Source organism: Astyanax mexicanus, chromosome 1 (genome assembly GCF_023375975.1).
Source record: "Astyanax mexicanus isolate ESR-SI-001 chromosome 1, AstMex3_surface, whole genome shotgun sequence".
NCBI classification, from domain to species: domain Eukaryota; kingdom Metazoa; phylum Chordata; class Actinopteri; order Characiformes; family Acestrorhamphidae; genus Astyanax; species Astyanax mexicanus.
In genome coordinates this window covers 118,115,166-118,127,178 of record NC_064408.1, presented here as the reverse complement: position 1 = coordinate 118,127,178, position 12,013 = coordinate 118,115,166, and the positions used below count along the sequence as shown (strand labels likewise).

The following is a 12,013-nucleotide window of genomic DNA, read 5'->3' as shown; positions in this document are numbered from 1 at the left end:
ACCCCCTAACATCTAAAAAAAAAAAACGAGTTTATAAATAATCTACCGCTCTAATCTTCAGGCTCTAAGAGTAAAATCTGAATATTTACCAGGCAGAGCTCACTAAATGCATCCCTACACTGAAATGCAAAACTACATTAATCTGGGTTTTAGTTGCATTAGTTACACCTAATATAAAGTAAGAGGTCAGTTTCAGCCCTGATCTCAGCAGAAACCAGCATGCTAGTGGTTTTAAACTCAGGTGATAAATACTGAAGGTGCACTCAGTCTTAACTCACTATCCTCTACTCCATTAGTCCCTAATTAACACAATCACATCCCGCTCCCAACGAGTCTGCTTATCTACTGCTGTCAGCCTCCAAACTCCACACCGATTAATTACCTAAGCCTGCCTCAGTCTGCGTAATTAGGATCTGAACGGAAGGCTGAACTCAATCATCAGCAGAAGAGCAGGAGTGCAGGAGTGCGTCCTAAACTAAGTGATCAATTCCGTGTCCTAAATCGACCCCTCGCTACCTACATAGTGAATCACTGTCTGCTGAGGAGGAGTGAATGACCCGAGGGGGTCACACAGGAAACTGGATTAGCGAACTTAACTAATTTTAACTTAGTTTGATACACTTCAAATAAACTAATTTTATATCAATTCAACTCACTTTAAATCAATTATGTTCATTTCAAATCAATTCAACCTACTTCCATTTAGTTAAGTTCAACTGGACTCATTTTATTTTAATTCAACTTAACCTGAAGCAATTCAACTAAGTTTAGCTAAATTCAAGTCAACTCAACCCAACCCAACTCAACTCAGTTCAACTCGACTCGACTCGACTAATTTTAAATAATTTCAACACAATTCAACTAAACGCAATTCTGATCAACGCAGTTCAGTTCATCTCAGTTATATTCAATTTAACTCAATCATATTCAATTGAACTCAATTCAGTCTAATTCCATTCAGTTATATTCAACTAGACTCATTTTAATAAAATTAAAATTTAACTCAACCCAAAACAATTCAACTAAATTCACCTAAATTTAACTAAACTCAACTAAGCTTAACTAAACTTAGCTCAACTCAGCTCAAATTTAACACAATTCAAATGAACTCAGTTATATGCAACTCAATTATATGCAACTCAGTTTAATCTAATTCCATTCTGTTCAACTCAACTCAACTTATTTTAACAAAATTTAACTAAATTCAATTCAAAGCAACTCAGTTCAATTCCATCCAATTATTTTCAATTAAACTCAATTCAATCTAATTCTATTCATCTCAGCTCAACACATTTGAACTCAATTCAACACAATCCAAATTAACTGAGTTCAAATCAGTTCACATCTTTTCAACTCAATTATGTTCAATTCAACTCAATGCAATCCAATTCCAGTTTAGTTAAACTTGTCCTAACTTAATTGAATGCAATTCAGTTCAACTCAACCAGAAACAACGCAACTAAGCTCAATATTGCTGCAGTGTTTTGAAATGGTTTTACTTTAGCAGCCGGAACATTGTTGTGAGGATCTGATGGCAGCTGGTTACAATAGCATTGGGTGGGTAGTGATGACTAATTTTGGACATTTCTTTGTTCACAACTTCTTCTAAAAAACAACATTATTTGGGTGTTTTGGCGATTTGGGGAAGGCTTTACCTCAGATGCTGGAACATTGTGGTGAGGAATTGATGGCAGTTATAAGAGCACTAGGCGGTAATTGAGAGTGGATGATTAGCCTGTAATAAGACATTTTTGATCACCTGCTCCTCCAGTGCTTCTTTTAAAATTAGGAGTTTTACAACTTTTTTCCCATTTTTTGGAGAAGCTGTAAGACATTAGATGCTGGAACATTGTTGTGATGATTTGATGGCAGACACAAGAGCACTAGTAAGAGAGATACTGATGACTGGATAATTAGTGTTCAAGAATCAAGAGTCTGCAGATACATTCTCATCCATAATTTCTTCTCAAATCAATGTTATTAATAGACTACAGTTTAGCCCTGTCTATTTACAATGAAGGCATTGTTTCAATAAGCTTCTGCAACGTCACAAGATTTATTTCAATCCAGTGCTGCATTAATTTTTTTTTCACCAAGATCTTGCAGCAGCATTGATGATGGTAGAGTCTGACCACTGCACAAAGCAGCTCTTCTCCATCCAGCACATCCCAAAAATTCTCAATGAGGTTAAGATCTGGACTCTGTGGTGAACTCTCTCAATCCATGTGTGAAAATGATAAATGATGATCTCATGCTCCCTGAACCCTGAACTCTTTCACAATTCCAGCCCCATGAATCCTGACATTGTCTTATCTTAGAATATGGCGTGATCATCAGGGAAGTAAAAATATATTGATGGAATATATTCAGTATATTCAGGTAGAGTCAGCTGACCTCATTCTTTCAGCACATACTGTTGCTGAACCTAAACCTGCAGACCAACTGCATAAGGACTTTTAAATATGGCACGTGAGATGACAGCCAATCAGAAAATAGCTAAATCACTGTGTAAACCCAATGTAACATACAAAAAAAAATCCCTTTTTTTTTGTAATTAAAAATTAATTACTGCAGCTCTTGGTTCATAAACCCACACAAACACCCTTGAGATGTTTATATGAAAATAAATGAATGCAGTATACAGGCTATTTAATATCAAGGGATGATCAGAAAGATGAGGGTGACATTCTGAATGTTTATTTATCTCTGGATGCGATTCGTTCGCTGCAGTTTGCTCTTCGTTTCAGCCGCTGTGGTGAAGGTCCGCCGGGCCCGAGCAGGCTGCTGCGATGTTGACTGTCTGATCCCCTAAATCAACAGAAGAAACCCCAGAGATAAGCACAGCAATACTGCAGCCTCTCTAATATAAAAACAACACTCTGCTTTATCTCACATTGATCTCATCACATTATCCCTCACAGTCACAATGTTGAAAAATAGTTTTATGCTAATGCTGCGTGGGCCGTGCAAGCGCTAAATGGTTGTTTATAATCTTCAAAAGACGGAGGCAAGACAAACTGCACGCCCCCAAAGATCATCCTCAAATCTGCTCCACATCTGTTAAACAAGTTAACATGATGAAATCAGGTGGTATCACTAGATTTACCCACTAGATATTTTTTGTTTAGTATTAAAGTAAAGGGGTTGGACAATGAAAAAAACTGAAACACCTGTCATTTTAGTGTGGGAGGTTTCATCATGTCTAAATTGGATCAGCCTGGTGACCAATCTTCATTAATTGCACATTGCACCAGTAAGAGCATGTGAGAGTGTGAAGGTTCAATTAGCAGGGTAAGAGCACAGTTATCCTCAAAATATTGTAATGCACACAACATTATGTGTGACATACCAGAGTTCAAAAGAGGACAAACTGTTGGTGCACGTCTTGCTGGAGCATCTGTGACCAAGAGAGCAAGTCTTTGTGATGTATCAAGAGCCACGGTATCCAGTCAGTGAGATACCACCAAGAAGGACAAACCACATCCAACAGGATTAACTGTGGACGCTGTAAGAGGAAGCTGTCTGAAAGGGATGTTCGAGTGCTGACCCGGATTGTATCCAAAAAAACAAAACCACGGCTGATCAAATCACGCAGAATTCAATGTGCACCTCAACTCTCCTGTTTCCACCAGAACTGTCCGTCACCACAATAAATTATTGTGGTCTAAACCAGGTGTTTCACTGTCCAAAAACTTTAAAACACTACATTGCCAAAAGAATTTCATTCACCAATGCAAATCATTGATCTCATTAAAGGGTTTCAATCACTTTTATGGCCATAGGTGAATAATAAAACCAAGCAGCAAGTCATGCAGACTGCTTCTTCAAACATTAGTGAAAAAATGGGTCGCTCTCAAAAGCATAGTGGACGCTACTGGGAAAGTGTAAAATAACAGAGGGGGATCAGTGGATGCTCAAACTTCCATCGCTACAGACCACCAAACTTTATGTAACTTCAGATTAGCTGTAGAGAGCTTCATATAATGGGTTTCCATGGCCACTCAGCTCCATCCAAGCCTCACATCACCAAACACCAGAGGCTTCATTACGTTACTTAAGTAGAAATGTTGGTTATCTACACTTTACTGGAGTAATCATTCATTTTTCAGATGACTTTAACTTCTATCTGAACTTTCTACTCTTTACATTTTAAAAACAGCCTCGTTACTCCTATTTCATTTCAGCTGGTTTTCATTCCGGCTTCTCATCCTTCAATAAAACCCCTATCCACCCCTATCCATCCAGATAGAGTGAATCTGATTGTGATTTGATGTAGAGAAGTATAAACACATACCATTCTGACTCCCTATTGGTTTATACTGTGATCCATCACACCTGCACACGCCCCCCCCCCCCCCCCCCACCTCCCACACACTTCACCAAGAACATAGCAGACGTATGTCTAGTATGAAAATAAGACAAACTCCAGTCCAACTAAGCTTCTTTAAAATACAGCTCTGTAAAAAATGAAGAGCTCACTTCAGTTTCTGAATCAGATTCTCTGATTTTGCTATTTATAGGTTTATGTTTGAGTAAAATGAACATTGTTGTTTTATTCTATAAACTACAGACAACATTTCTCCCAAATTACAAATAAAAATATTGTCATTTAGAGCATTTATTTTCCAAATTTAAGAAATGACTAAAATAACAAAAAAGACACAAAGCTTTCAGACCTCAAACATTGCAAATAAAACAAGGTCATATTCATAACGTTTTAAGAGTTCGGAAATCAATATTTGGTGGAATAACCCTGGTTTTTAATCACAGTTTTCATCATGCACCTTGGCATGTTCTGCTCCACCAGTCTTACACACTGCTTTTGGATAACTTTATGCCTTTATTTCTGGTACAAAAATTCAAGCAGTTCAGCTTGGTTTGATGGCTTGTGATCATCCATTTTCTTCTTGATTATGTATTTTTTTATTTATATGTATTATTTAATTTGGTAAAATCAAAGAATCTCATAATTTTAAGTGGTCTCCTATCTTTTTTTCCAGAGCTGTATTTACATTCTACTAAAATACATTCATTTACAATCAGCATATATGCAGCTGAAACAGTGAACAGCCTAGTGCATCCCAAATTATATTATCAACATTAACATTTTAATAATAGAACATTATAGTCATTATGGCTTTTAGTAAAATGTGTTTTGGGGAGGGGGGGGGGGGGGGTAGTGCACTATAGGACGCTGTGGTTTGGCCTAAGCCTTTGTTCTTAATGGCTTTATTTTTTCTCCTTATATTACTTTTACCTTTATACTTTAATCCAGTACTTTTACACTTTTACTTAAAGAGTAAAAAGCTTGAGTTGATACTTCTACAACTTCTACAGAAGTATTTTAAACACTAGTATCTATACTTCTACCTACAGAGTAATGAAAGTCAGTAGTTTTAGCAATATACTGTATGAGTTTGTCTGTCTGTATGCAAAATATATATCAAACACAGATTAGGCTTAAAAGCTGTTAAAGTATTCCTTTAAGAAGTTTCTCACCTAGTGAGCACTCTGGGTCATGGTGTTCACTGTTGGTTCTTGCTGCAGCAGTGGAAGCGCACGTCGTTTAGTGAACTGTCGTCTAGTGCCCCCTGGTAGGGCTCCATTTTGGTCTCGATGCCACAGATGCCCCCGTTCGTGCACTCTGTGCTCCAGTAGCCGTATTCGCCCCAGTCCATCCCCCGCCCCTCCAGCGTGGGGTTACTGCTGCAGCGGAACTTGATGTTGTTGGCGGCCGTGTCGTCACCGAAGAAGCCCTGGTGTGGCTCCACCCGCAGCTGGAAGGAGGTCAGAACTCCGCTGGGGCACCACTGAGGGTCCGTCCAGTCCCCGAAACTGAGGGAAAAGAGAGGGTTAAAGCTGTCTACTCTACTAAAATCAAGGATATTAAAAAAGTGTAGCATGCTTTTGTAGGAGTAACTGCTTCTAATGCACAGGGAAGACTTAATAGCACTTCTGGGAGGTCAGAATGTTGGATGATCACCATTCCATCTCATCATAAAGCATTGGATGGGGCTCCATCATTCCAGAGTACACAGTTCCGCTGCTACACTGATCAATACTGGGGGGTTTGTTCCCCTCTATAGCCCACACCTGACTTTAGGCATGGAACCAACAGGTTAATATTAGGGAGTTTTCACACCTGTAAGTCGTTTCTCTAGTGCAAATCAGTCAGTGAGTTCGATTACTTGGAGCGTTTGGTTTGTTTTCACACAGGCACAAACCTTATTAGACCAAAACACACACCAATAGACCATGCAAGCACATTGTCTCCTCTGACTGGTCAGAGCAGGATGCAGTGTGAAGCTGCTAAATCACTAAAAGCGGATATTTGCTGCTGTGCTTTCAAACACAGTGTTTTCAATGGGATGTCCTGCAGGTGTGGATCAAAACCACTGGACGAGACCAGCTAGAGGAGGTGGTCTCGGTCCGGTCCCAAATAAACTCTGGAGCGGTTTGCTTGTGGTGAGAATGTGATACGGCCTTGATCCTACCCAGCTATCAAATATACTCCTTTTATTTAAGCTAAACTGCTGTTCAGGTGCAGTTTAACCTGATTTAATACCCAGATAATTACCACAGCTATGAACGAACACTGTCTCTGCTGCTGCTCCACGCTAAGCTGTATTGCACTGAACACGGTATGTGCAGCATTCACTGCAAATATTTCACTTTCACTGTTTTCAGTATATTTACACTCTTGCAAGACAGAAAGCTCTGACCAATCAGAGGAGACTATGTGTTCGCATGGTTTATTGATGCATATTCTGGTGCATTTAGTAGATTGGTGCCTGTGTGAAACCAAACCAAATGGTCCAAGTAAACAAACTCACCGACTGATTCGCACCAGAGAAACAAACTACAGGTGTAAAAACACCTTAAAATTAATCAATTGGTTCCATGCCTAAAGTCAGGTGTGGGCTATAGGGGGGTATAAATCCCCAGTATTGAGCTGTCGAGCAGTGGAACCGTGTTCTCTAGAATGATGGAGCTCCATCCAATACTTTAGGATAAAATGGGATCGTGATCATCCAAAATTCTGACCTCACAGCAGTGCTATTAAGTCTTCCCTGTATAGAAGAAACAGTTACTCCAACAAAAGCATAAGAAACATTTTTACTATCCTTGATTTCAAAAGAAACTTCTTCAGAGTTCTCTAGCAGGTCTCAGTCTGGTTGTTTTGCAGACTTTGAGACCTAGTGCTGGGCGGTAAAATGCATACTACGGTATTTTTCAAGACTCTGACGGTTTTCACGGTATATTACTGTATTTTTATTATTTTTTTAATTATTATTATTATTATTATTTGCATGAATGGGCTTTAATACATGTTTGTTAGAAGTACATATAATATGAAACACTAAGGCTTTAAATTAGGGCTTTGATTAGTATTGGGTTTACTTTGTCCGACAAAATTACACAATACACAAAGAAATCAGACTTTATAATCAGAAAAACAGCTGAATAATATAATCAGTAGACCTTAAAAATAGATACGCTAACCAATTTAACATGGCTTCCTTTACAAAATTAAATATTTTAATAAATTGTTCCATAAACACGATTCCCTTATTTCTCCAGCTAACAAATACATAAAAATAATCCTTTAAGCTACAGTATTAATATATTTTATAGGGCTGTAGTTACTGCTCTATTTTACTGGGATAAAAACATTAATACAGTAAAAACAACAGCAGGAGGTGTTCTGATTTCTCTGCAGGACGAAGCTAGACCAGTGTTTGACAGTGTTGCCAATTCCTCAGTAAGGAAAGAAGCTATTGGTTGTCCTAAAAGTCGCTAAATGAATGACATCACCTAATTTGCATAATGCATGTTTTGAAGCTGTGATAGATAGATAGATAGATAGATAGATAGATAGATAGATAGATAGATAGATAGATAGATAGATAGATAGATAGATAGATAGATAGATAGATAGATAGATAGATAGATAGTGTGGCGTGAGGAGGCGGGGGAGTTGGGGGTCCGCCCCACGCCAGAGTGCACAGCTCTATGTGTCCCAGCTGGCCCGCATCCGGACTGATTAAGCAGCCAGCTGGGACAGGTATAAAACTCAGCCTCAGCTCACTCAAAGGGAGGACTTTGACTGGGGAGCTGAGGGCTGAGGCTGCACGGACCTTTAAACTTAAACTAAAGTTAAGTTTACTAAACTCTAGAGCCCCATTGGGCCATAGTATGTTCTTTTGAGTTATTTTGGGTGTGGTGGAGGGCGTTAAAAGCCAATAAAGGTACGTTTTGAGTTCATTTAATCCCCGTGTCTGTGTATCTCTGTGAGCTTCCTCCTTCCGGGTCACAGTGGTCACGCCCCTAACCCCAGGGGCCTACCACAATAGATGGATGAACTCTAACAAATGAACAACCTCTTTTGCTTTTTAAATAGATAGTCACTTCCCCAAAATAACTTCAATTTTACGTAAATGACATAAATCAGTATTTTACTGTGTTGTTAAATGGTATTATAAGAGTAGCAGTTAGCCGGAACTGTTAAGTTTTCTTTATTTTCAAACCTATTATAGACAAATTGTTCAATGATGTGCTAGCTAGCTAGCTAGATATTTAGCTTTTCATAAAGAGGCAGACACTGTGGAGGAGGTGAGGGAGTGACTGAGATTGTGTTAAATTCAGTGATTTTTTTTTTTTCGTGTCACTCTAAAAACGCGTTTATATTTACATCCTGCCAAATAACTAGAGTTTGTTCTGACCAAAAGAGTTTTTTCTCGTTCTGGATCTACTGAAGTTCATCGACATGAATCTAAGCTCATCTCATCTGAGGTTTCGTTGAAGATAGAATCAGTACTGTGTAAAATTCATATTTGTATGTAAGCCTATATTATAACTGAACTTACTGTCCAGTGTGGGACTCCACAGTGTAGAGGAAGCTCCGGTCTCCATCCTGACTACAGAACAGACGGATCCCGTTCAGAGCCGTGTCGTCCCCTCCATACTGATTAGGCTCAACCTACAAAAAATACAAAAAAAAAAAGCCATTCAGTACTCTCTATACTGCAGTGAACCCAAACTTAATGTGGAAAGTTTAATTATTCTATACATCTTGTATATGTATATACTACTGAATCTCAAAGAAAATCATTGAAAAGTTACATTATTTCAGTAATTCTGTTCAAAATGTGAAACTCATATATTATATAGATGTATTAAACACACAGTATAGATCAGAGTTTGAAAAAGTACTGAAAAGTTGTAATTAAGTAAAAGTACCTTTACTTTGCTAAAATTCTACTCAAGTAAAAGTACCCATCTAAAAATCTACTCGAGTAAAAGTAAAAAAAGTACTCAATTTAAAATTTACTTTGAGTAAAAGTTACATAGTTACTTTTAATTATTTGATGTAAAAAAGTACAAATCATGAATTAAATAGTTTTTAATGAACTATTATTCCAAATAATAATTTGGATCTTTCAGGCAGTATTTGTTCAGACCACCCCATAAAACATATTCAACAACAAGTGGCAACAGGTTTCAATGATCCATTTTTTTTCTTTACTGTTAAAAAGTTAAAAAGTTTGGTCATATAGGTGACTATAAACTGTGTTTTTATAGTTTTACAGTTACATTATTATTTTTTAACTCGCCATTTCTGTGCTTTAACTGCTATTTACATGTGTTTTTTTACATTTAAGCAGATTGCTTAATGTTTCCAATAAAAAACGTAAGGAAATATCATTAAAAACATGAAATCGTACAAAAAAGAATATTGGTCGGCGCATGCGCAGTGCCGTAAAGAAGCACATATTGAATAGGTAGCATAACTCCACAGAACACCGGTTCCCCCGAGCACACCTGATTCACACATCGTCTCTCCCACTAACCATAATAAACACTGCTGGGAAAAGTTCAGCTGCGCTGCCATGGAGAAAAAAATTCAATTTTTTTCTTAATTCAGACAATTAGTTTTTTTTTTTCCCCAGCATTTAATTATTTACTCAGTAATTGGGAATTTTCCAATGTAGTGAAGTAAATTACTTGTCAAAATGTACTTGAGTAAAAGTAAAATTACCTATTTTAAAAACTACGTAAAAAATTACAAATTACTCATAAAATCTCCTCAATTACAGTAATTTGAATAAATGTAATTCATTACTTTCCACATCTGGTATAGATGTATACATATAGATGTATCACAAAAATTACTTCACAGTGGACCAACACCAGCAGATGACATGTCTCTCTAAACCATTATTTTCCAGCAGGACTTGGCACACTGCCAAAAGTACCAATTGATCTTATATAATATAATATTCTAATTTTCTGAGACACTGATTTTTGGGTTTTCATTGGCTGTAAGCCATAATCATCAACAATAAAATAAATAAATGCTTAAAATAGATCACTCTGTGTTTAAATACATCTATATAATATATGAGTTTCACATTTTAAACTGAATTACTAACATAAAATAACTTTTCAATGATATTCTAATTTTTTGAAATGCACTAGTACGTGTGGATACGTCCACTTGCCAAAAGTTATGGCACAGCAGTATGTAAATTAATCATGAACCAATACCTCAGGGGACAGCTTGGGAATTTCCACATCTGCATAAGTTGTGAGGTCTTATCTTGTGAGTCAGGTTAAACACTGGCCAGTGTGCTCAAGTGTGGCAGGTAAACTGAATTATGGGAGCTGGTGTGAGGTCTGGTAGTGGGTGCAGATGGATGCGATGCTGGGTTGGGAGGGGTAAATAAGTTAAGTAATTCTAAGCTACCTGGAAACTGTTTATTTGGGTGAGTAAAGCACTTTAGTTCATTTACAATAAGTTTAGATTTCCAGATTTCCACTAAGGCTGGGTGCAGCAGCAATAGCATTAACCACTATCCGCTATCCGCTAACCACTAGCCGTAGTTAGCGCTAGTAAATGCAGGGACCCTGCGTGTTCCGGTAAGCCAGTGCCATATTATCTAGTGGTTCGTCCGACATAGCTTGTTTTAAGATGGTAAACACACAGACTACAGTCCAATATAGTCATCTCTGAATGGCGATAGTGCTAGCACTTAGTGTGGTTAGCAGCTAATGCTAATACTGCTCCAGCCTCATTGCTGGAGAACTAAACTGAAACTCCTGTATAACTCTGTACTTCAGCAGAGTGGCTTTACTGCTCCTCAATACCTGACCGGTAGAATTCATACATAAGGCACATTGAATTATAAGAAGCACTGACGATTTGGGGGAAAATTAAAGAATTTTAAGTGCACCTTATAGTGCTAAAAATACAGTAGTGACGGTTTATAGGTAAACTTTAAATTTAAAATCGTATACAGTCTATAGCAGATCTAAAAGTTGATGTTAAATGTAGTGAGTTAGTATCTATCTAACATACCCTCAGACTGAATCCCACAGCGAAGAAGTTCTCCGGGCACATCTCGGGCCACGTCCAGAGGCCGAAGCGCTCCCCGTTGGGCACGGAGAGCATGGCGCTGTAGGAGCGGGACGTGAATCTCGTCCCGGCCCGAACCACAAACGAGTTCTCCAGTGAATCCCCCCGGACAAAGGCCACGAGGGCCAGCAGCCACAGGGCTGATACACCAACCAACGCCATGCTCGGGTCTTTAGAAGCACGGGACACACAGGTGACGAGAGCAGGGGGCGCTTATATACAGACCCCCACACTGTCATCTACCAGACTTATCATCACTGTTAATCATTCACTACAGCCTCGCTGCAGAGCCTGAGAACCAGCAGCTGCTGCTATTAAATAAGACGGCTGGATGAAAGACGATTAAAGAACAGATCCATTCATAATAAATAAAAGGATGCAAGAACCAGCTTAGCTAAAATGCTATTTGACGACTTTGACGTCTTCAGGAGGATTTAGAGAAAAGAGCATTTTAAAGTCATTTAAACTTCCTTTTATCACTCAAGAAATATTGCACGAGTCAGATCACATCTTCAGTGTGATCACATCTTCAGATCTTTTTTGATGCCAAAAAAAACTTATAAAAACTTATAACTTATAAAAACTTTAAAATCCTGG

General features: G+C 38.1%; 1 protein-coding gene across 1 annotated transcript; it reads right to left on the bottom strand.

Annotated features, from left to right (window-relative positions):
* Positions 1 to 2,681: 2,681 nt before the first annotated feature.
* LOC111194735 (vitelline membrane outer layer protein 1 homolog) lies at positions 2,682 to 11,617 on the bottom strand. The gene is made up of 4 exons (XM_022679426.2): positions 11,360 to 11,617; positions 8,868 to 8,980; positions 5,500 to 5,835; positions 2,682 to 2,808 (listed from the first exon to the last, which is right to left on the bottom strand). The coding sequence occupies exons 1-3, from the start codon at positions 11,576 to 11,578 to the stop codon at positions 5,526 to 5,528; spliced, it is 642 nt and encodes a 213-aa protein (XP_022535147.1). The 5' UTR covers positions 11,579 to 11,617; the 3' UTR covers positions 2,682 to 2,808; positions 5,500 to 5,525.
* Positions 11,618 to 12,013: the final 396 nt, after the last annotated feature.

What these genes read in the sequence shown, in the direction of transcription:
- LOC111194735 (XM_022679426.2), bottom strand. Translation starts at nt 11,578, where the DNA reads ATGGCGTTGGTTGGTGTATCAGCCCTGTGGCTGCTGGCCCTCGTGGCC. An exon ending in CTGTGGGATTCAGTCTGAGG is followed by an intron (nt 8,981 to 11,359) that starts GTATGTTAGATA and finishes TATTTTTTGTAG; the next exon opens with GTTGAGCCTAATCAGTATGG. An exon ending in GTGGAGTCCCACACTGGACA is followed by an intron (nt 5,836 to 8,867) that starts GTAAGTTCAGTT and finishes CTTTTCCCTCAG; the next exon opens with TTTCGGGGACTGGACGGACC.